At 39.8% G+C, this 25,146-nt stretch overlaps 2 protein-coding genes across 6 annotated transcripts in view; both read right to left on the bottom strand.

Annotated features, from left to right (window-relative positions):
* Positions 1–12,638, bottom strand: part of LOC144009583 (alanine aminotransferase 2-like) — a 15,173-nt gene extending 2,535 nt beyond the window's left edge. Inside the window, exons 1-12 of one of the 4 annotated variants that reach the window (XM_077509397.1) lie at positions 12,496–12,638; positions 9,595–9,789; positions 9,300–9,489; positions 4,891–4,980; positions 4,673–4,781; positions 4,430–4,563; positions 2,983–3,226; positions 2,707–2,786; positions 2,482–2,618; positions 1,083–1,257; positions 190–345; positions 9–121 (exon numbers count right to left, since the gene is read on the bottom strand). In XM_077509397.1, the coding sequence (XP_077365523.1) occupies positions 9–121; positions 190–345; positions 1,083–1,257; positions 2,482–2,618; positions 2,707–2,786; positions 2,983–3,226; positions 4,430–4,563; positions 4,673–4,781; positions 4,891–4,980; positions 9,300–9,446 (1,385 nt within the window). In that variant the 5' untranslated portion in view covers positions 9,447–9,489; positions 9,595–9,789; positions 12,496–12,638. Of the gene's footprint in view, positions 1–8; positions 122–189; positions 346–1,082; positions 1,258–2,481; positions 2,619–2,706; positions 2,787–2,982; positions 3,227–4,429; positions 4,564–4,672; positions 4,782–4,890; positions 4,981–6,291; positions 6,456–9,263; positions 9,490–9,594; positions 9,790–11,439; positions 11,800–12,495 lie in introns of those variants that run through there. The other 3 variants (XM_077509398.1, XM_077509400.1, XM_077509399.1) reach the window with 3 other exon arrangements.
* tlcd4a (TLC domain containing 4a) lies at positions 11,818–25,146 on the bottom strand. Of its 2 annotated transcripts, XM_077509402.1 has the most exons (8): positions 24,778–25,146; positions 22,212–22,381; positions 21,973–22,062; positions 20,798–20,856; positions 20,577–20,671; positions 15,516–15,589; positions 14,384–14,475; positions 11,818–13,733 (listed from the first exon to the last, which is right to left on the bottom strand). In XM_077509402.1, exons 2-8 carry the CDS (start codon positions 22,364–22,366, stop codon positions 13,519–13,521), a joined length of 780 nt encoding a protein of 259 aa, XP_077365528.1. In that variant the 5' UTR covers positions 22,367–22,381; positions 24,778–25,146; the 3' UTR covers positions 11,818–13,518. The 2 variants fall into 2 exon arrangements, with proteins under 2 accessions (XP_077365528.1, XP_077365527.1); XM_077509401.1 differs by lacking the exon at positions 14,384–14,475 and having other exon boundaries at positions 24,778–25,136.

Here is a 25,146-nt window from a genome sequence, read left to right as displayed (position 1 = left end):
GCACTGACCTGAAATGGAAAGTTCCCTCCCTTTGCCCGAAGCCGCTCCCGGGCACAAGGCAGATGCCCTCTTCTTCCAGCAGCCTCATGCAGTAATACATGTCGGGCATTTGGCCTGCCTCCTGTCGAGTCAACGTGGCGCTCGGTCAAAGGAACTCGGCTGCCATCTGAAAGCAACGGGCGGACGCACCTTGGCCTTGTCGACGGCCTTCTGAGGTAGAGTGATGCGCGGGAACGTGTACATGGCGCCCTGCACTGGGTTGCACGTGATACCGGGTACTGTGTTGAAAATCTGCTCCGTCATCCTGGCCTTCTCCGCCAGGGCGTCCAGCACTGCCGTGCGTTCCTTTCAGGACATTCAAATGTGTCAATAAAAATGAGTGCTGTCAAACAATTTACATTTTTAATCTGATTAATCACACTTTTTTAATTTTGATCAATCACCATTAATCAGCTAAATTACTTGCGTAATATAAAAGAAACACAAAATACCGTAATATTTCGACATTAACGCAGTTTATCTGAATGTCATTTGTAAACATTGATTAAATGCATGTACGCAATTGCATGCATGCGATTAATATGCGTTAATACGTGATCAATGCGACATTTTTCTATGATTAATTAATCTATTAACGCTTGAACTTTGACAGCGCTAAAATACACGATTTAAAGTGACCCGATGCACTGATTTTGTCACCCCCTTGTGGCCGATACAGGGATGAGCTGAATGATGATATTTCCAAAAGATGGGCGCTATTAAATGTATTAAATATACTGACCAGGCTACAGTCTGAGATCATCATCATCATCATAATGGATTTGGAGCCATACTGTACTTTGACATGACTATTGATCCGATTCACTCAGACTGCATTACAACACTTTGGAAATGTCTTTCTCAGTCTCCAAAAAAAAAAAAAAAATTTTTTTTTTTACATTGCGGCATATTTCAGAACATGTCTAACTTGAGCTCATGATGCTGACAGCCGTAAAAATATCAAATTCATTTTTGTTTGTTGTCGCGGTAAAGGTCACATTTGCATGACGACAGCAGCGCTTTGTGGTTCCGACTATGCCGACCTTGATGAAAGTGGCGTAGGACGGCTCGTCAGGCTGAGGGGGATTCACCACCAAGTCGAGGAGAGCCTGCCCGGGGACGGGGGGACATAAGCGCACGGAAACCAGTTTGAGAAGTTGGGCCTTCACCGCCGGGTCCATGTTGACGATCTCCATGTAGCCGCCACGGAATCCGCACCTGATGGCCGCAAACGCAAAAGGTGAGTGGAAAAAGATCAGTTGAGCGGACGTGAAATAAGATCATCTTGCTGCACCTGCATGAACTGGATTGTGGGTCAAATATGGTGCCTGTTTGGCAACGTTTTTGTATGTAATTGAGATATAATGTATTCTATTGCTCATATGGAGCAGAGTTATCAGTTTTGGAATTTTCATTTTAGTTAGTTTTGAGTTTTGTTTTTTAAATGTAGTTTGTTTTAATTAGTTTTCAGGAGTGTTCTGTTAGTTTTTATTAGTTTTAGTTATTTAATACATGCTTAGTTTTAGTTAATTTCAGTATGTTTTTTTTTTTTTTTTTAATGTTTATTACTTGTGCGCAATATGGGAGCGACGTCATCTGAAGATGCTTTACTATTGGCTGTTGCTAGATGACATCACTTCTGTAGCACACTTTCAAACGTCCTTATTCCGTTTAACTCATTTGCACCCAAAAACGTATAAATACGTTCTATTCTAAATATTACCAGTGTCCCAAAGACGTATTTATACGTTGTTGTTGTTTTTTTTATGCTAGAGCAACATTTAAGGCTTTGTTGCAGCCTTTGAACTGAAGAGAACAGTTAAAGCAATGGTAGTTATTACTAAAACAGCCAGTGGGTGTCATCAGAGTATAAGAGATCAACCAGGGCCATGTTGCAACAAGCTGTTGTCCCCACAGTTTTAAACAGATTTGTGAATAATGACGAAACTTTTCTATATACTAATGCTAATTGTTGCAAAACAGAAAAAGATATATATTTTTTTTCCTGACGAAAGAAGAGACGCTAATCTTCCCTTTGGTGGGTTCCAAGTTTTTATAGCAATATTACACAATATTCTTGCAAAATCGGTCATAATCCTGTAAAGCAGCTGGGAGCTTCAGTGAAAATGGCTGCCAGTGAATGAGTTCATATAAAAATAAATCTACTGTACTTAAAATCGCGTTTAAAATCATCCCCAAAGGCTCATGCATGAAATTAATTTCCAAAGACTAAAACGAAGAACATTGCTATAATTATAGTTAGTTTTTTTTAAAAGGCATTTTCGTTTTTATTTTATGATCAACATTTTTTTGAATTTTAATTTGAGTTTTTTCCCCCGTTAGTTTTAGTTAACTAAATAACATTGATATGGAGGCATATTTTCTTTCCCACGACATACGTAATATTGAGCAATGCATTCTATTCTTCTGGTGGCAACTCACTCTCCCATGTAGCATTTGGAGGTGGAGTGGAAAGAGGCCATCTCGACAGTACTCGAGTACTCGGGTCCCATCTCAAACAGCACCTTCTTAAAGGAGTGGAACTTGCAGCCTTCTGCATACACGTTGTCTTGGTAGACCTAAAAAAAAAAAAAAAAAACACGTGGAAATAATACAAAGTTCCGAACGGCACATAATTAGCACTATCATGACAATTTTCATCCTGACTTCGTCAGCCATGAGGAAGAGGCGTTCCTCTTTTGCAAAGCGGATCACGTCTTCAATGCACTGCCTGCTCTGGACCTGACCTGCAAAACCGGAAACACAACTTTTCAAATGATTATCTTAAAAAGATGCTAGCTTTTGATGTTAAAATAATATACAAACAGAAAAAAAATGAATAATGAGTATGTGCAAGCCATCAATTTTAAGCAAAACTGCTCCCCGATTTCAGAGGTCATCTACAACCTAATACATTTCAGATTTGTAAAAAAAAAAGATCACCGGTGGGATTTCCGGGGTTGATGATGCAGAGCACCCGCGGATTGCAGTGCTCCCTCGCCGCTTGGAGGGCCCGTCGCAGCTCGGCCGCGTCCAAGCTCCAACATTTGCCCTCGTCCAAGTAGTAACTGATCTGCACGGCGCCCAGGTCGGCGATGGCGGCCGAGTACAGCGGATACTGCGGGATGGAGATCATCACTCCTGTGCGGGTGCGACCCTCGCCGCTCACCATCAACTTCAGCATGGTCTGGGATTAAGAGGTGCAAAGAGCGGGAGGAAGACGTTTGAAACTGTCGCCAAGCAAAAAGATTATTGCGGATTTCCCATTGAGGTGTAACGCTCATGTGTCCCAATACTTTTGTCCAGGGGTCAGCAACTTTTCCTGTCAAAAGAGCCAGGTAACAAATAGGATTTTTTTTGGGGGGGTAATTTTTCTGCTTCTCTGTCATATTTCTGACATTTTTATGGACATATTATGGTCATTTTTCTGCCTATCTTCTTCATTTTTTGGGGGCATTGCTTGGCCATTCATTTGACATATTTTTCTGCCTTTTTTGTGATCAATTTTCTGACATTTCAAGCAATTTTGTGGACATTTTATGGTCATTTTCGGGATATCTTCCTTTTTTTTCTGGACAATTTATAGTTAATTTTTAAACATTTTCTTTCTGCCCTTTTTAAATCTAAATTTTCTGACATTTATTTTGTGTGCATTTTATGGTAATTTTCATGATTTCTTTTGTTTTTGATATTTTATGAATGTTTTCTTCCTGACATTTTTAAATCTATTTTTTCTGACATTGATTTTGTTTACATTTTATGGTAATTATCATGATTTTGTTTTTGGATATCTTATGGTTATTTTGTGAATGTTTTCTTACTGACATTTTTGGCAATTTCATGGACATTTTATGGTGACTTTTTGAACATTATACACTAAAAAAAAACAAACGAATCATCTAAAATTTCCCTAATTAAAGGAATGATCAAATACGTGGTAAATTCTTTTATGTAACAGTAAGTGTAACGGATAAAAACTGAATAAAACAGAGAGAAGAATTTTTTATTTAATTTTAATTGGGTAACTTTTTTTTTTTTTTACCTAATTATGATTTGTAATTGGTTGTAGAATGTAATCAGAAATGTGAGGTAAACTCTACACAACATATTAAATTTTTCATTATTATTTTTAAACCTAAAAATTAATTTAAATAAATAAATAAATTTAAAAAAAATTATTTATTTTTTACTAACTTTTTTTTTTTTTTAGATCCACAGGGAGCCAAAGGTTGCTGACCCCTATTATACACCGATACGTGTGTACCGAGTGGAGTGAAGACACAAGATGTGCAAAGTCCAGCCGAGTACATCATTAACTACCGTGCAAGTGGAATGATTGATTTTGTCATAACCGCAGAACAGACGTGGTGAATTGACGACGCGATCGTACCACGATGGCGTCGCTGGCCCCGGTGGAAAGGAAGACGTCGTCCGGATTGGACGGGATTCCGCCATCTCTCTTCTCGATGTAGCGCGCGACATCCTGACGGACGCACTCGATGCCCTGGCTGGCGCTGTAAGCGCCTTGAATGAAAATTAACTTTTAGCGTTCATGCACAAGGTCGATGATTGATGAGAGCGCAGATCGGTAACGCGTGGAGACGGAGGTGAAGCAAACGTGTTGACTTGTGACCTATGCTGTGACCTCCGCAGGCCCGGAGGATCCGCTGCGCCCGTTGCTTGGCGTCCGCTGGAAACGCGTCGTTCTTCAGGAGGTCAGGATAAGCGCACATTGCCAGAACCTGCGCAAAAGACAAACAAAAACACGTGCGGTGGACTGTCTATGAATGCGATTAGCCCGTATTATTTATTGACATAATCCTCGCGCATTGTGAAGCACAGTTGTCCAACCTGTCTGAGAAACGTGATTGGCTTCTGGCCCATTGCGTGGGCGTCGCCGATGTTGGCCTTAATGACTTCAGTGAAAGGTTTCTTGGCACCCTGCAATGGAAAATGCAATGCAAGCGTTAAGCACAATCGATCGCAGTGAAGTGGGGCACTTATTCGTATAATGGGCGGTAATGCAACGTAAGCCACGTTGACGTGCTGTAAAAATATCTGAGGATGATAAAGATCCTTTTGGGTCAACGATGTTAGCAAATGTAAAGTTAGTGTGTGAATGGAAATTCAACTGCATTAGCAAATTTTACTATTTGCAGATACGTTTTTAGAAAATAACGGGAAATAGGTTAAAAAAAAAAAAACAGCTTTTTTTTGTGCTTTGAGATTTGGACAAAAGACATAATTTGAAAAAACATGCGTTTTTTTTTGTTTTTTTTTTATTGATCCCAATTATTAGTAGTCAAGGATTCCGATAACCGATATTTGGAGCCGATTTTCACTAAAAGAGAAAATATTGGCATCAACAACTCTTGCATTTTTTTTTAACTCATTTTCTCCCAAAAACGTATAAATACGTTCTTTTTTAATGTTAGGTGTGCCAAAGACGAAGACAAAGAGCATACGGAAGGCTTTGATGCAGCCCCTCAACTGCAAAGAACGGTTGAAGAAATGGTAGTTATTACACACACGGCCAGCAGGTGGCAGCAGTGAATTGTGACTAATGATGAAACTTAGCTATATTCTAATGCTAATTGCTGCAAAACGGAACAAGATAGAAATATACTATTTTTTTTCCTGATGGAAAAAAAAAAAAACAGACTAATCTTTCTTTTGGTAGGTCTCATGTTTTTATATCAATAGGTCGTAAAATATTGGAGTTAAAAAAAAAAAATCTTAGTCAATAGACATTTTTGTTTTAAAAATCTAACAAAATTCAGGGATCTCGCAGGGATAGTGGCATGTCTTCAAAAGTTTTTGAAGACATGTTTTCTACATCAAGTTTTCCAAAATGACAAAATATCGGAAGTATTAACATTTGAGTTAGTTTTAATTTGAAACAAAAACAAAAGGTGCAGGGTCAGCAGCATCTCTGAAGATTTCTTTTTTTTTTTTAAATGGCTCTATTATTGGCCGTATGATTCTTCAAAATGGCCGATGCCAGTATTCGTCACAATGCTGAATATCGGTGCCGATATGTTTATCCCTAAATAAAAAAAACAAAAAAAAACCCTGCCTCTTTCCCGCAAGTTCTCACGATGGCTTCTGCCGATCGCATTCCAAATCGTGGCGGTTATCACATCGCAGCAGCTAATGACTGCGATTGCTGTAACGACTTGACGGACGTGCAGACTGACCACAGGAGCAGACAGACATTTGTCAGAGCGGCTGATGGTGCAGCATGTGAATCACCTCGAAGATGTTTGGATTCATCTGCTAAATGGAACCTTTCGTCTCATGCATGCATCATCTTTCAATTGTGTCTTTGAGCTTCCGTGCCAGTTTCAAGGAGAGCTGCAAAAAATGTTTTGTGGTCAATCAAATTGAATAATCTTGTGCCTTTTTTTTTTTTTTTTTTTTCCCATTTCCCTCCCCATCCACTTAGCATTGATCTTGAAGGTCATCCTTTTTTTCTTGTCCTCTTTGTGCCGATGAGACCTCGTGAGCGCCGCTTCGGTCTGCCAGCGTGCTGCAGCTGCTGTCGTTTATCAGATGATGCAATCTTGACAATGGACCTCGCAAGCTACTCTGTCACGCTAAATGGACTTTGTCTCCGATGCGAACATAATTCAGCCGTCAAAAATCATCATTTGACACGCTTGCCCGGAGACGCGTTTGTTTTATGTTGCTTTCACGTGTCTGGGACGATACTTTGAAAACGGAATTAAATGGATGCCTCATGTTTCTTTTTTTAGTCCCGTGCATTTACTCCAGCAACAAAGCGGCCGCTGTTGACGGCGGAGGAGGACCACCAGGCGCTGATTACACAACGCGGACCCGTGAAGCAGGCAGGAAACGACGCTGCTTCGTTTACATTTTACGATGGGCCTTCCACACGCGGACACAATCTTATAAAATGTTGTCATCAATTGCTCGCTTTCTTCCCACTGACAAACGTGCTTGTAGACATTCGGGACGGCAAATATCTGGGCCAAGGTCAACTTAGGTCACCGTCACGCCCATACACACCGGCGCACATATACGCACACGCGTCAAATCTGCTGAGCTGCCGTTAAAATTGCTCCGAGTCAGAGATCTGGCAGGAAGCTCTTGCTCAGATGATAACTTCAGCCGCTAATGTTGTTCCAGTACCATTTTTTTGGCCCCCGACACCAATTACGATGTGCAGTTTTGCAGTATCCGCGTACCGATACCTAGTTTGTTTGTTTTTTTAACTTGGAAAAACTTCCCTGCCATTGGTTCAGCGCATTCAAGGGCCAATAGGATGTGTTGGCTCGGCGTCCAGTGAACACATCACACAATCTCGTGCGCAAGATGTTGCATCCACAACCTTTTCAATGCCCCCCCCCCATCGCTAAAAATACATTTTGGCAAGTTTAAAACCATTTAATTTCAAGTTATCCACATAATGAGAGAGCAGTGTTTGTTTATCTTGAATGAGCACAAAACAAAAAAAACAAAAAAGCATCAATCACTTGTGTGGCTTTCTATGAAGCTCCTTACAAAGAGAAAGAAAGAAAAAAAAATAAGGACGCTGCTGGGCCTCACAGCGAGAGTGTCGTCCAATGAACTCCGTCGGCTGCGGGGAGGAGAAAGCCGCACGAAGCCAGCGAGACAAAAAGAGGCCAGAGAACGTTCCCTCACTTCTTACGTAACATCTTTTCCAGATAGACCACATCACATCCTCCTCCACAAACCAGGACTCGCCACTCGAATCAGGCTAAAAAGCAACTTGGGGCGTGAGAGGACGAAAGACTGCAAGGGAGTGTTGCATTACAAGCGCTCAAGAGTCTCACTGCAACGACCAACAAACCGGATCAATATGACCACAGGAGAAAGTAATGGGAGATGTTTGCACTGCGGGAGGGAAAAAAAACAAAAAAAATCCAAGTCCAACATCACTTTGGACTTCAGTCTATGTAGGTCAGAGACATTCTCAGTAAAAAAAAAAAAAAAAAAAAAGCCTGTACGTGTTCAAAATACCCATCAGGGACATTATTACTATTTCTTAAATGTATTTCATCAAAGAAAAGATCGGAGCAGTATGTATCGATGTTGCGAAATTACACACCATGTGACCTCATCTGCAATGCAATTTACAGCCTTTAGGGGCATGTTTGCATTGTATCCACTAGGGGTGTGAATTGCCGAGTACCTGACGATTCGATCCGTATCACGATTCATAGGTCACGATTCGATTCGATACCGATGAATCCCGATATGCATTTACAAGTCGATTGTTGCGATTTTTTTTTGTACTCAAATTTAGAAAATACTAAGTGTTGTTCCGATACGACACTGGTATCGGCAGAGGTGCCGATACTGCATTAAAACAGTGGTATCGGTATCGGTGACTACTCACAAGTAACATGCCGATACCATCGCACGACATTCACTGATAGGTGACATGTTCACTGCGTGCCGATCGAAGATATCCTATCGGCCCTTGAACGCTCTGAACCAATGGCAGGACAGCTTTTTCAAAAACAAACAAAAAAAACTTGGGTATCAGTATGGTATCGGCCGATATTGCAAAGCTGGGTATCGCTATCGGGGGCCAAAAAACGGTATCGGAACAACACTAGTATTTAACAAACTAGTTGTAAACTTTTTCCTGAATGTGACAAGGAACGGAACGACAACTTTCGCTGTTGCCGGGCACTTCTGGAGGAGAAATTGGCGGAGTTGAGTGCCGGCATAATGCGTCTCACAAGCAAGTCATCAGTTATTGGCGTATTTTCTGTTTTTCATTTGATTGTCGTGACTTGATGGCCTAAAAGCGTTGATCAGAAATTCAATTCGGGTCAGATGACGCCTATTCCAGTTGACTTTGGGCAAGTGGCGGCCACACCTTGAAATGGTAAATATCGATAATCACCAATTTAGAGTCTTCATTGAAAATATCTTGTAGCATATTTTTGTAATGTGAGGAAGTAGAACATGCAAATTCTACACAGGAAGGCCAACTCAAAGATTAAAAAGCTGAACCGTGCGAAAGCATGATGTTGTGCTCAAATTAAGACTTTACTACGACGCGTTCCGACACACGTCGTCGTCATTGATACGGACTGTCGTGAACGTGACATTTGTTTTTTTTTTGGACGGAAGTTTACTTCCTGGTCACACGCCAATACAGCACCGGCTTTATGTGTGACAGTCAATAGAAGAGCAGCAAATGTGTTTGATTGTAAACGTATAGTTACGTGGGTCTCGTTTCGTCACACTTGACTTTTAATGACCTCTTTGAGCTCTTTCTCGATCTTGAGCGCCCGCTGCACGATGGCCCCACGAACCGCGTATTCCACACGCTTGACGTTGGGGTTCATCGTGTCCATGTTGAGCACCTTCCCCCGGCTAGATGCCCCGTTGACTTCCGTCTGAGACATTTCTTTTTTCTTTTCTTTCAAAGCTGCGCTGGACTTGTTGGTACTTGAAACAAACAAACAGAACAAATGACAAGATGCGGGAAATTAACCGGACACGTGACCAACCAACCAACCACAAGGAGATCATCGGGGAAAAGGTGTTGTTTACCTGTCGTCAAAGCCGAGAAATGGCGACGGATGATGGTTGTAGTATCGTAGTCGTCCTCCTCCGCAACTCTTCTGAGCCTCAATGACAGTCGCTGCCTTCTCATATTGACACACGCGCGCACACACTCGCGCTCGCGCTGGTTTGGTTGGTTGACGTCTTCACAACTTTCAATGGGACGCGTGACGCCTTCAGGGCCTGTCGGAGAACAGAGAATTTTCCCAACACGCACTTACGGGACACATCATTAGGCACAGGAAATCCGCCTTTTGAACATGGATACAACAATGTTACTACTTCCATTTTAATTTGACTTTTGAGGGATTTGACATTTTTTTGGCAAGGACTTCCGCAGGGGCGTAGGCAGAATTTTTTGAGTGGACACTTCAGCGAGGATTGGCTGTACCATGCTTGCATGTCGGTCTTTATCATCTCATCCACAGTCAGGATTTCACCAAACAAAATCCACAAATATCCAGAAAAAAATACTGCTACTCAAGCAGAAACAAGGCTAAGTAAAAAAAAAAAAACATGTAAACAATACATCAGTAGCAGGGCAGAGTCTTTAATACTATTAAATGTCAAATTGAAGCCTGTGCGTCTGTTATAGTCACATGGGGAATTGGGATTGACATTCATTTCATTTACTAACACTGAACATGTTTACATTGTTTTTGAAATTGGCTTAGAGAGAGAGAGCGAGTTTGCTTTTGTGTGAGAGTGAAGCATTCGGAGTATGTGACCATTAAATCTAAGCCAGATGTCCTGGAAGGGGTGAAGGAAAGACATTTGATACCCTGAAACTAAAAACAGTTTGTGCGCGGCATCACATAGTACACAGTGTTTCTATTGACACATTGTTTGCCATTCTTTACAAAGGCCAAATTGGATTTGCATCACAGCTCAAATAAGACACTTTTGAATTTAGCCAGGATACATTTTTATAAACATGTCCTCACCGACAACTGTTGCCATGATTGCTAGACTACGTACAAAACATTACGCAAGAACAATCGAAATTAATTTCAATAGCTGCATTAAAAATTCAACAGTGATAATGCTCAGTATTGACTGTCACCGTTATTGACTTAAAGTGGAAGTCAACTTGAAACATTTATTGACAATATGTTATATGTGACCTCATGTAAACATGACATTCTGATTAACATGACATTTTTTTTTTATGTATTTATTTTTGGCAAAATCCAGCCGTTTTTACTCATGTAAGTGGGCGGCCATTTTGCCACTTGCTGGCAACTGAAGATGACATCAATGTTGCTCAGGCGACAACCAATCAGAGCTCAACCGTTACAGCAAGTGGCAAAATGGCCCCTGAGATGGAGTAAAAAAAAATTTGCTGCTTAACTCCTATTCCACTAATGTAATATTAACCAGGATGCCATATTTACACTAGCATAGAACATATGAAAGTTTTGGGGGGTTGACTTTCACTTTAACATTAAAAGTGGCAGTTCAAACAAAATGTGTGAAAAGTCAAATCACGTGTCACCTCAAAAAGGCATTAAAGGTGTCCTGTTTTTCAAAGTTTCAACGCGTTACTCAATAGTCAACGCCTCTTTTATACTTACGTGACAGTTTTTCACTTCAAAATGTGAATTAAAATGGTTAATGATGGCAACAGTTGAGCCATAAACAAAGTCATTTATTTCACACTACTTCCAAAAGGACTTAGATTATATTGGAAGTCAAGAATGATCAAACATGGATGTGTTCTCTAAAATATTGCCCATTATATATAGTATGTATCAACAACGAATAGCAAAACATACAATATTTGAAAAAGACTTGAATGAAAGCCACATATACTTTACTGTACTTGGCACGTACTGGCACATTCCATGATGTGTTGTAATGGAGAAGACCCCTGTGCACATGCAATGTGCTGACATTTTGGAAAGCAAGTGATGAAAGTCAGCGGGCCTTTTGGGAGACGCACTCGAGTTCCATTTCAGCTACAAGGCAAAACGAGTGTCACCAACATGAGGAAAATAAATCGCACTCGAATAGTCTGGGGATTAGGAAGGTCACTCAACTTTCTGTTGTTGACCGCGAGGACGCGTCAGTTGTCCTTAAAGTAGCTTCATCATTTTAAGATAGAGTTCATTTTTGGGTCTTAGTGGACAAATGGAGTCTGCTGAGATTCATAGTGGTGAGATGTGCTGTGTGACAGAGGAAATGTCCACAGCACTAAAGAAAAGACACAAGTCAATTTGTCATTTATTAGAATTATGAAAACCGCGATGCTCATAATTTTCTCTTTTCCGATAATACATTCACAGAATGTCACTTGAGCCTCCCCTCTGCAACGTGCGACTTTGGACTGACCGATGTCCACAGATCATTTAAAACACAACACACGAAAATCCCATACGGAGCCGATTGGTAATTGCACCGCCCATGTCATCAAAAACGGCCGATTATTCAAGTATTCCCTTGCTCATGATTTCTGAGCTGGATATGAAAACCACGTGCATGAAGTAAACATTGTGACAACGATAACAGAATGAAATGTTGTCGTGCAATCCGCATGCAATATCACATGCAGTTGGAGCAGGCGCACGGAAATGTTTGTGCGTTTCCTCGCAATTCTTTCAGTTCCATTTGAACACTGACCACAGTCATATCAAAGATAAGAACGATCACGTCCCGCCCGCTTATAATACATGAACAGAAACATGATACCGCTTCAGTGATTGTTGTCACACAGCAGCACCTGCAGAAACGACACACGGCTGCAACTTGGCGCTGCCGTCAACACAATATAACAACTTTGAAATGAACGCCAACGCCTTGCGAAACTCTTACAAAAACACCGAAAGCACAAAACCGCCAGCCTTGATTAACATTCCAACAGACAAACTGAAGAAAACTTACGCGACTCACGTTTGTCTCCCGTTTCCGACGCAGGTGAGGATCATTATCCAAAGCTTGCTGATTAGCTGTCATTCCAATCAGCTGCATTGCAACAGGGTTGAGAAACAATCAATACGCAATTCATTAGCGGTGAGTATTTCACAGAATCTTTTTTTTTTTTAAGCATATAATTAAAAAAACAAAAAACAAAAATCCTGCTTCTTAAATAAAAATAGTTTCAATCCTTTACATGAGAAAATAAATAAATAATTAATGTGTCATTCTGTGCACATTACTTTGCGTGCATGTTCATTCTAACTCAGCTGATCCCTCAGTGCAAAATTCCTGTATCATAGAAATACAGCATTGACAATCAGTTTGCCTTTCAGCATTTCCAAAAGGTATTCATTATAAAACTCCAGGCTTTATATACTGCATGTAAAAAAAAATAAAATAAAATAGCAAGGCAACATAATGTTTGAAGACTTTTGAAATGTCATGCTTTAAAAAAAAAAAAAAGGCTACTTTGTTAATGAGTCTGTTAAATAACACTACAGTCATACTTCTTTGTCATTGCGTCCCTGGAGAGTGATGTGAGAAAATCATTTAGGTGTGGGGGAAAACATTTTTTTTGAACCTTTTTCAAGGATTTGATGGCACTGACCACTGATGAGGATCTCTGGCAGTAAAACTCTTAACCAGTGTATGTGTAAATATTAGTAAACAATTTGAGTTTGAGCTCCATTGTCCACAAAAGTGATCAATTGTTCATTTAAAACATACAAAACAAAATCGAAGCAACACAAGAGTATTGCTCAGAGGTCATTTCATGGCTTGAAGGTGACCCGTCAGACGATCCATCACACCGGTACCGCCTTTTTTGAATGTTTACATTCGCTCCACGAGTGGCGCCAGTTGGCAAATTAAGCGTCCCGACGCCTTCCTGGTCCTAGTCGGCTTTCCCGTTCTCGTGAGGCGCGCCGGCTTTGGCCCGGCGCGCCGACTGCAGCACTTTGTAGCAGCCTCGGGCGATTTTGTGCATCCACATGATGTTCATGATGTCCAAGCAGATGCTGGAGCAGATCCAGGCCAGGCGCCCGCCGTAGGGCACCAGGTAAAAGGCCTCGGTGCCGTAGACGGCGTACATGCGGCTGTAGTAGACCGGCATGACGGCCACGCGCACCATGAAGAACACGAGGGCCATGGCCACGCCGTTCGCCATGTTGGGTCGGGAGGTCCTTGGGTAACCGAGAACCTCAAAGAACCAGCTGCAACAGGAACAATTCAAAATGCATCAATTCAACATACAGTACGTCCTAAACACAAAATAATACTTTGCTATTAGTCAACGCTTTTGTGCATCTTTTTTAAAGCAGCAATCACTGGTTAATAAACAGTAATTGTCATGACTAGGATCATGCAAGGGTTATGTTTCCTGTCATGACTAGGGTCATGCAAGGGTTATGCTTACAGTCATGACTAGGGTCATGTAAGGGTTATCTTTACTGTCATGACTAGGGTCATGCAAGGGTTATGCTTACTGTCATGCAAGGGTTATGTTTACTGTCATGACGGGTCATGCAAGGGTTATATTTACTGCCATCACTAGGGTCATGGAAGGGTTATGCTTACTGTCATGACTAGGGTCATATAAGGGTTATGTAAGGGTTAAAAAAAAATCATGAAAATCAAAAATTATAATAAAAATAATTAAAAACTTATGTACCATATTTGTATTCCAAACTTCCAATTCTAACTACGAAAAAAAAAAATCTTTTTGGTTTAAAATGGCTTACTTTAAGGAGAATTAGGGCAAAAGATAGAATCCTGGTCGGTACTTTTTATGCGTCTTAGTGCTGTAAATAGCAAATATTTGTTGTGGCGGAAGCTAAACTAGCAATACATCACAAATAGTTACCATGACTACTACTTCGTCTTCCATTTCTTCTACTTTCTTTCTTGGCAAATAGTTTTGGTGTATTACTGTCAGTCATCATCTTCTTAAGTATGCTAAAAGAAGGTAAATAGAAAATAAAATTACGCAACAGTAAATAGCATTACTTAACACTAAATATTTGTTGTGGTGGGAGCTACATGCTAAACTCGTGATGTGTCACATTAGTCGCCATGACTAACGACTAACTACTTCTTCCATTTCTTCTTCTTTCTTTGGGTGGCTTTTGCTGTATTACCTTCGCCACCACAAATATTTCAAACAGGTATGGCGGCTTTATGGACTTAATTGCAAGCTTCTCAACAAAATTGCAGACAAACAAGATTAGCGCTACTACTTTCTTAGGCCAAATGGTGGCAAACAGATTCAAGAAAATTGCTTCATTAGTAATTTTTTTGTTTTCTGGCGTTAGTTCCATCTCCAGCTGGACTAATGGTTTTATTTTGGCTTAAAAAAAATTGAAAAGTTCTTAAGTACAAATGTCATATAATAATTTAGTTCTACTTGCAGCACTGCGCAACAACCGCAGATTTAAAAAAAATGCTGTACATAATAAATGTTAACAATTCATCTTTTTCAGTCCCCCACATTGAAAAAAAAATTCAAAACAGGAAAACCGGAGGCATCCCGGAATGGATTATTTACACATGCAAACACACAAGCATGAAAAAAAACGATTACTTTGAAAATGGTCTCGTGAGGACATGTGAAAGTGTCCCGTGTTTATTATTGTCTGACCCAAAACAACAACGCACATTTGTTGCGTTTGTGCTTGTAACGCTTCTCTAAAACATCCAGCAGAACTGCACTACACGCCAACTGACACACCTTCATTAATCATCATATGCATCAGCCTTGTGAACAAATTCAATTACACAATTCTGGATTTTCACATTTGATCATAAAAAAGCGCAATAAAATAAATGCCTAACCGCTAATTAATTAACAACTGGTAATCTCTTCAGGTGGGTAAATAAATACCCCAGTCAACTATTTGACTGCATATTTTAAAGTCAAGTAATTATATTGTCATCTTAGATTAAAAACTGAAGTACAAGCGTCATAAATGCTACAAAATGGGAGTTGTGATACGTACCGCTGGTTCACGCATGGAGTAGAAAACTCGGCGAGCAGGCGGAAGTTAGCAAAATAAGGCAACATGCCTTGACCCTGCAAGGAGAGCAAAAAGAGGAAAACAACGTAGACGTAAAAAGGTACACAAAACAAGACACGAGATCAAATCGGATCGATTGACATCATTCAGATTCCAACCATGAATCGTGTTTAATGGTCAAGTCACAAATGTGAAGAATGTGAGTACAAAACAATATTCTTATGGTATACCAGGCAGAAATTACACACGGATCCCTAAAAAGAGCAAATCTGAAAATTTATGTTGTCTTTTATAAGACAAAATCAGCAATTTGGTGAGATATTTGTTTGTGCATGTTGCTGACCACAAGGTTAGCTTGGCATTTACTGCTTGTTTCTGCTGCCCTCAAGTGGTCGAAAGTTGAACTGAATCATGCCTCAGGATTTTAACACAATCCATAAAAAAATAAAATAAAAAATAAAAATAAAAAGTTATGTTACGCCACGAGTCAGACATTTTGATTGTTTGTGTCCAAATTTGAAAGTGAAAGCTAAAGTTAAAAAAAATATCTCAAAATAAACACAATAATCACACCTCATTCAAAACCAGTGCGATACATACGCTCATAAGCGTATCGAAATGTTGTGAACCGTGACCCGACTTTAAACGCCATACAAAAAGGAAACTTACCTTCAAAAGACAAAAGTGTGTCATTACAACATACTAAATAACAAATACAAATGGGTGTACGTTTTGCGTACAAGTCTTAGCACCTTACTTAGCACGAGCACGCTAGTACCGCTAGGAACTGGTAAGTCCATACTGTGACTGGGCATCACATCTGCTCAGTGCAACCAAACAGCAATAACAGCAGACAAGACAGGAATCAAATAAGGAAGAGGTCCTCATCTAGATCAAAAGCTCCCTTTAGGACACGCACGCACACACGCATACTGAACACGCCTTTTTGGTAGTTTTTTTTTTTTGCATGACTTGGTAGTCTTTGCATGTTGGGGTTTAAACATTGAAGAGGGACGATTAATGTTAAGGTGACAGAAAGAGAGACAGAAAAATTAGAACAACAACAACAACAACAACAATAACAAAATGCATCGAAATACTGGAAGCGAATATGAAGCGACAAATACAAACACTGACAAAATTAAGGCATGCATCGAAAAGTCCCATAAGATGTGCAATGTTGTGGTTTTCCTTTTGGTGCCGGGTGAAAAGAAATTCTGATGAAAAGTCACTTCTCAACAATGAAAAGCAGCTCAAAAGAAATTATGCTAACTTGTACCTTTGACACTTCCAATATAGTCAACGATTTGTATCCCTAAATGAGTTCAATCCAGATTGTGCTTTTGATGTCAACAGTCACATGTAAACACACGCTGGAATGGTCACTAATACAACTTGGACTAAATGACAAGTTCGACTGGTTACCAAAATAAAGCAAGTGAAAATGACATGTAGAGTGGAGACAATTTTGGTTCTCATCAGTGAGAGGGATTTAAAAAAATAAATGAATAAAAAAAATTCGAAGGAAGACAGTCATGAGTGTCCAGCGACAGTATGGATGCCAGAAGCACCCTATAATGTAATAATTTCCTGAAGATGTAATACGATTTGCACTATCTCAATCAAAAATGTAATAAAAGAAATCCTGATTGATATTGTAGAAATATATTTTTAGAGATAATGTAATACCTTATATTAACAACACTAAAATTCCGATGTAACGATGAACTTAAAATGTCTTGATTGTTTAAACAATAAAACATGAACATAACATTAAAAAACAAACAGGTAGCTACATTTAACTGTAATAGTACTCTCGAAAATTTTTGCGGCAGTTCTCAAGTGGGAGGAGCTTACTGTAACTAAGTCTCTGCAGAGTTGGTTTAACATTAAATAAATTAACTTTGTCAAAGAACTCCAACACTGACCTCCATTTAAATCGTTCGAATCAGGTAGAAATACACTTTGGAGGTTGAAATCCACAACTCAGAAAATATGAACCTAAAAAAACTCTTAATTTTTGTTGTGAATGTATATAACAGTCCCGGATTTTCAAAACAGAAAATGTAGAACTTTGGACTGATAATCAACACATAATTCATTATATGTCAAATTATATATTATTAGATTAAAATAAAAGATACATAAAAAAATCCCTAATATTTATATTATCGGTAAAAATGTTATTACAATATCATTCACAATTTTTTAAAATTAAAATTACAGGTGAAATTATTACATTTGTTTTTTTTTAAGTGCCAATGTTATTACATTTTCAGTCATTATTTGCGTTTTCAGTAAATTATCACATTATAGAGTGCTATGATGTCTCATAAACGTGTTACATAAGCTCGTTCTGCGAGCCCAAAATAAACCTTTCATCCAGACGATGGCGCAACAATGACTCAACTGTTATTGAGAGCCAGAAATAAATATTATTACTCCTGTAACAGGACTGTACTAGTCCTTAATGGTATGCACATTCACCCAAAACAAATGGTGACAGTGCAATAATTTCCCCACGTATTTCTGCTGCCCCCTCGTGGCTAAAAAATGGAACTGGTAGTTAAGACGAATGACGTCATTAGTAAACATGCTTTTACGAGCTGCGCATGCACCTCGTTGACGGTGGCATGTTCTAAATGAAAGCAGACAAATGGATGGCTACAGTGCTACTGTGACCAATAAGAGCATAACAATACTTTTTATGAATGCCCAATCACTTGAGTATTTAATAGCTTTGTCAGTTTTCCCTTTAGAGGGAAAGTGCAAATGAAAGAGAGAGAGAGAGAGAGAAGCAAAACGAGTCTGTGGCACTAAAACAGATGGCAAACGCTATTGGAGAGATGCAGCCAGTTGTTAGTTTGTTCACATGCACGGTAACAGGAAACCTGAAGGGTCCCGCTGTCGGCATGCAAAGCAGGCGTTGCGCTAAAACTCGAGAGTAGATCGAGAGAGGGGCGGCGGTCGGGTCAGTCAAACAGATCAAGGACAGGAACCGTAAGGACAAGGTGAGGCATTGGGGCGGGTTCAACAGCCAACACCGTCGTTTGAGCATTCCATGCAAAAAAAATACCACGTCATCAATCAATCATTTCCATAATCATTACGCGACACAGAACCGTCGATCTAGAGAATTTGGGAGCCAACCAGGAGTGAACAGCAACTGTCCTGCAAGACCGGGCGCACTGATCACGCGCCAACGTCTTGGTGGGCGACAACTCAAAGCAACCAATGAAGGGGGGGCAAGATGTTCATATTACATAATATTATTAGGGCTGGGAAAAATAATCGGCCAAGTCGAATATATGTCGACTTTCAAAATAGATCTGCTGAAAACGTCTGCCTCGAAACGCCGCAGGAAAAATATTTGTGCGGCCGTCCGTGTTACTAAACGGACCGTTTTTTGCAAACGCACACAATGGACAGGTAGTTATTGAGCTAATTATAACTAAGAGGAGGAAACTTAGCTCCACTTTTACTCATGGACTATTGTAGTCCCTTAACTCATTTGCTCCCAATAACGTATAAATATGTTTTTTTTAAATGTTCTAAGTGTCCCAAAGACGTATTTATACGTTTTTTTGTTTTTTATGCTAGAGCATACAGAAGGCTTTGATGCAGCCTCTCAACTGCAAAGAACGGTTGCAGAAATGGTAGTTATTACACAAACGGCCAGCAGGTGGCAGCAGAGCAAAGGAGATCAACCAGGGCCATGTAGAAAAATAACTCAATTACTTTGAATTTGAAATAGATTTGTGAAAACTGAAGAAACTTAGCTCTCTTCTAATGCGAATTGCTGCAAAACGGAAACAGATATAAACATACTTTTTTTTTCTTGGTGAAAGAAGAGACTTTAATTTTTCTTTTGGTAGGTTCCATGCTTTTATAGCAATAGAACACAATATTCTGTGGGCCTTGCAAAAATCAGTCAAAATCCAGTAAAACAGCCGGGAGCGAACGGGATTGCGAAATGTGAAAACGGCTGAGAGTGAATGAGTTAATTGCCTAAAAGACACTATTACATGTGTAATGTAGATATTAGGGGTGTGAATTGCCTAGTACCTGACGATTCGATTCGTATCACGATTCACAGGTCACGATTCGATTCGATACCAATTAATCCCGATACGAATGGTCACGATTCGATACCGATTAATCCCGATACGAATTTATAAGTCGATTGTTGTGATTTTTTTCCATTCAAATTTAGAAAATACTATCAGTAAATTTGTACATGTACACTGTAAGATTTGTATGAATATATTTATCTAAAACTTGAGGCTTATAACCGTGAGCCACTGTACACAAACAGTTTGCAATCTGTTTCACATTTGAACAGCATTAAAATAAAAATATTAAGGCTTAATGTGCCGTTCATATAACATTCTTCCATGCTCAAGGTGTAAATCCTAAAAAAAAAAAAAAAAATAAATATATATATATATATATATATATATATATATATATCGATTCTGCCGATTATTGAATCGATTCGAGAATCGCGCGATGTAGTATCGCGATATATCGCCGAATCGATTTTTTTTAACACCCCTAGTAGATATAATGATGTATGTGTGAACTAAATGGTGGTTAGCGTTTGCTTACCTGCTAATCTAGCATGCTAATCCTAATCGGGATTGCTAACTGTTTAGCATAGGCTTATTTGTTTGTTCAATAATCGACCCTTCCAGCTGATGTCACCGCTTAGCTTCGGCTGCGCCCCCCAGAGGGCAAACATCCCCTAACAAATGAATGCAAGAGAGAGCTTGATTTTCGCCGAACGTTTTCGTTAAAAGGTGGGAAATATGTCGTGTCACCAAAAAAAAAGAAAAAAGAAAAAGTTAGCCATGATAGAAAATCATGAGCAACGGAAATTGTCTCCTTTTCCCAACTGTGTACCTTTTGAAACCACCCACAACAACTCAACCACCAAATGTGTCAGTTTACTTAAGAAAATAGGCAGAACATTGCTGTTCACCCTCGACCGACTCCCTTCCCATCTTGCCTGCACGTTCTGCTATTGGACAATAGGGCACTCACCAGTACATAGTAGTAAGCATACAACGCTGCCAGATGGTGCAGTACAAAAAACTTGTCGCCTATCGCCTTCCAATAGTAAAATATGAGCAACAGATCTGGAAGACAGAAGGATAATATGGGGAGAGAGAGGTGAACATTAAAAGCAAATTGGACACATGAAAGCAGCTTTCAAAAAATAAATTGTGTCACGTTGGATGCATGACCAGTGAGGCTCCACTTACCAGATATGAGGTAGCCTGTTGTGATTGCAACATTAGTCTTCACCAGAGTAGGATCTCCCCTGTGGTAAAACAAAAAAATCACACAATTTGCCTTAGAAATTTATCGTCCTGTATATTGGATTTCAACATTGCAGTGTCCTTTTTTTATTATTGAATGTCTGGTGTGTCGAATCCACTTGGGAAATAACAGAAAACTTCCTTTCTCGAAAGAAATGTCAATGTTTTTAGCCCTTCATCTTATGTGTGTCTTTATCTTGTCAAAAAATGCTGGCTGACTGGTCTAACGTACAGTCAAACCTCGGTTTTCCAACACTTCTGTTCTCAACCACAAAATTCGAGAATTTTATGTCTCAGAACTCGTCCAAAAAAAAAAAAAATCGGCTCTCGACCAAACTGAAAAAAGCCGAGCGTACCTGAACGCGACACTCGAATGTCCAGGATGCTTCCTCCGGAGCACGTTCGTGTTCAAAGTTCGTTTGTTCATTGTTATTTACGCAAATCTTTTTTTTTTTTTTTTTTTTTTAGCTTTGCATCATGTATTAGCCCTTAATCATGGGTCCAAAGAAAGCAAGTGCAAGTGGTAAAGCTGGTGGAAAAAAAAAAGAGGAAAGTAGTGCGCAGACCTATTGAATTTAAAAAAAGAAATGTTTGCATTTTGTTTTGTTTTTTTCATCATTTTAGATAGGATATCTAAATAAAACGGTGTCTATTTGTACCATTTTCTATTTATGGTAAACAGTATACAGTGCAGTTTATGGTGTAAAATAATAATAAAAAAAAAAATTAAAAAAAACTTGGAAAAAGTTTTTTTTAGACTTGGAACGGATTCATGTTATTTACATGAATTCTAATGGGAAAAACTGCTTCGGATTTCGAACAAATCGCTTTAGAACGGATTATGTTCGAAAACCGAGGTTTGACTGTATATAAAAAATATACTTCAAAAATTAAATGCTGTGTGAAAATGAATATAAATGCAAATTAAAAACAACATGCTTAATGCGGGGTTGGGTCCAACTGCCCCATTGACAGCTGGGATAGGCTCCAGCATGCCTGCGACCCTCTTGAGGATAAGTTTGGTTTGGAAAATGGATGGATGGAATTTTGTGTGTCAAATAAAGTGTTAAAGACAAGAGAAGATACAGAAAGTGTAATAATCTTACAGACACTCTTACCAAACTGGGTCTTCATTGACCGCAGCATCAAAGAACAAAATGTAAAGACAGAAGAGTCCCACTAACAGTGCGTGAAGAGTCGATACTGTCCTGTAAAGATACATTGCACATCACAATCAAACACAAATGAGACTGGCAATTCAATATGTCATTGTAATTATTATTAATCATTATTTCTGCGGACGTCAAGTTCTTCTGCTCAAACACATCAACCAGACAGGAAATCGCGATGGGCTCACCTCGAGTTCCATTCCACCTTCTGCTTTTCGCTGAGGCCGAGGAAGCCCGGGCTGACGCGCGTCGACACCCAGGGGCTGACTTTGTGGAAGAGCCACTGGAAAGTGATGAAGCTGGTCACCGAGATGGTGAGGATAAGCTGGCTGAATGGGTCCATGGCCGCCCGGCTCCACTGCGGAACAGAGAAGAAGAATGTTTGCTGGTCATCGTAAATAGGAAGAGGACATATTATGAAGACGGCTCGATAAATAGTGAAAGGGGACGATGTGTGCAGTGAACAACAAGCAAACGCAGCCTGTCATATCTTCTTCACACGTTGGCCTGTTGGGTGGTGAAATCTCTAATTGGACCTGCTGTTCACTGTTTTTCAGCCAAATCTAATCTGGGATATTGTTAAACAATCATTTCCATGATGTGTCTCGAGGATAAGGCTCACGTTCTTGTCAGTTGGAACATAATTCACCTTTTTGTTAAAAAATAAAATCAAATTCAATGATTGTATGAACGAGGCCTTAAGGGGCATCACTCTCTCGGCTGGTTCGGAACCACAGTGGTCCTGAATGGTTGATTTGGTCACTCCCAGCCATTTTCACATTTCGCAATCCCGTTCGCTCCCGGCTGTTTTATTATTTTGTTTTTGCATGGCCCACAGAATATTGTCTTCGATTGCTATAAAAGCATTGAACCTACCAAAAGAAAGATTAAAGTCTCTTCTTTCATCTGGAAAAAAAGTATGTTTCTATCTGTTTCCGTTTTGCAGCAATTAGCATTAGAAGAGAGCTTAGTTTAATCAGTTTTCACAAATCTATTTAAAATTGTAAGTAATTGAGCTTTTTTCCTAGATGGCCCTGGTTGATCTCCTTTGCTCTGCCGCCACCTGCTGGCCGTTTGTGTAATAACTACCATTTCTGCAACCGTTCTTTGCAGTTGAGAGGCTGCATCAAAGCCTTCTGTATGCTCTAGCATAAAAAAACCCCAAAACGTATAAATACGTCTTTGGGACACTTACATAAAAAAAAACGTATTTATATGTTATTGGGAGCAAATGAGTTAAAATGTGAAAGCTCCCTCAGCAACATGTTTCTAAGAACCAAAATTAGCTGCTCTCTGGAAGTGGATTGCAGTCAGTTACTTACATGTCAGTGATAGGCGGGAGGAACTGGAGAAGATGCTGTTTTTTTTTTGTTTGTTTTTTTTAAAACTTTTTTTTGTATTTTAAATCACTACCCCCTTTGTTAAGAAGCCAAGGCAGATAAACAACTTTGCTACTTACTTCCCAGTCAACAACTATGATGTCACTGCGGGGCCAATGTGACTGCAATAAAAACTTGAACTGAGGAACGTAATCAATATGCAGTTTGTTTCTCAATCATTATGTGCGCGTTTATGGGAAAGGCTCGGCCTAGCTAGCAACAAAACAATGCTGATATGGAATCCAAAGGCCAATGGGGCTTCTACACATACAGTACGTACTAAAACACTGCCTGGGGGGTGGTGAATTTGAAAATCTCCCAAACCACCGACGCCTGGACCGGTAATGGTCACAGAGTCATACTGGGCCTAAACAGGATGCAGGGTAACAATCAATCCCGAAACACGACAACATATAATGGTGTTTTCGCCAAATAATAATAATTGACGACGAACTACACTTTGCTGAAACATATTTACTCGCATTTTCAGACTATAATTTGTACTAAAATGTGGATGTGAAAGACCCGCTGCCTTATCAATATGAGGAAAACAAAAATAATCTGTATTTTCCTTTTGTCAATAGACAAATAGTGAAGTCCTTTCCTTTAAAAATCTAATGTTGTCACTTGTCTGCACTGGACAAAAATGTGCTTGTTTAAGATGTGTTGATTTGTTGTTATGAGAATCCCACAGTAGGCTATTTCCTTACTGGGGGGGAAAAATGACATAAAAATGGATTTGGCCAAGTTCTTAATATAATAACTGAGACATGTTACCTTGGCTTGTGTTGCCATCTTTCATGTCCAGTACATTAAGGCTATGCACTTGTCTTACAGTGTTGATTTTATGATGAGAAGCGTACAGTGTTTGCATTCCACAAAGAAAACGATTTGAAAATTAGTCGAAAAAAAATGTGTTTCCTTGTGTTACAAGCTCGATCCATCTTCAGATTTCACATTGCATAAACATGCTTGTGGAAAACGTGTTGTTATTGTTACTACAAGCACACATCATTTTCTTCCTGAGTGGAAACCAAATGAAGAGAAATGTCGTCTATTTCAGTAGAATGTGACTCAGACGTTTTCCTTGTGTTGCCTGCTTCACGTTTTGGACCGTTCAGCGCGTTTGCGTAAGACGTGTTGGGGGGGGGCGGTTGGCGTATATGCATGTCTACCACATAAATTCGCCCTTCAGCATCGAATTCCTCGAACCAGACAACGACTTCTGTCACACTCACGCGCAGTTGATGACGCTTTCACTTTCTTTTCGACAATAATACGCCGCCATGGGCCAAATGACGTCGCATCGCATGGGCGGTCTTGACGTCGCCTGGCGAGAGATAGAAAAAACCCAAAACAAAAAACCTGTGCTTACCTTACGACGTTCATAAAGACGCCCTGCCTCAGCTTAACGTTGTTTCCAGGGCTGGTAGCGTCGTGTCACATCCATGGCCATCATATCTGGCCATGCTACACACACAAGGCACTAACTAGCTAAACAGTAGCGTGGGACAAGCAGAGTCGAGGGAAGCTCCTCGTCCGTGTCAACCCAGGCAATGTTTATCCACAAACCGTGGTGATGGCTAACGTGCATATTTGCAGCGGTTCCACGAATGCTTTTTTTTTTTTTTTTTTTTTCTAGGGGTTGTTGTGATTGGTGCTCGCACCAACTTATCTTTGCTCTCAGGCTCAAGTTACAGCAGCCTTCTTAAAGCTATACGACGCCGAGATTCATCGTGACTAT

The sequence above is a fragment of the Festucalex cinctus genome, chromosome 20 (genome assembly GCF_051991245.1).
Source record: "Festucalex cinctus isolate MCC-2025b chromosome 20, RoL_Fcin_1.0, whole genome shotgun sequence".
Taxonomy (NCBI): domain Eukaryota; kingdom Metazoa; phylum Chordata; class Actinopteri; order Syngnathiformes; family Syngnathidae; genus Festucalex; species Festucalex cinctus.
This window is presented reverse-complemented; position numbering and strand designations above follow the sequence as displayed.

Bases quoted from the DNA above. Each gene is read 5' to 3' on its own strand.
- tlcd4a (XM_077509401.1), bottom strand. From the start codon at position 22,366: ATGGACCCATTCAGCCAGCTTATCCTCACCATCTCGGTGACCAGCTTC. The intron at 20,672-20,797 runs GTAAGTGGAGCC...TCTGTCTTCCAG, and splicing joins AACAGGCTACCTCATATCTG to ATCTGTTGCTCATATTTTAC. The intron at 15,590-20,576 runs GTGAGTGCCCTA...CTCTCCTTGCAG, and splicing joins ATGCTTACTACTATGTACTG to GGTCAAGGCATGTTGCCTTA.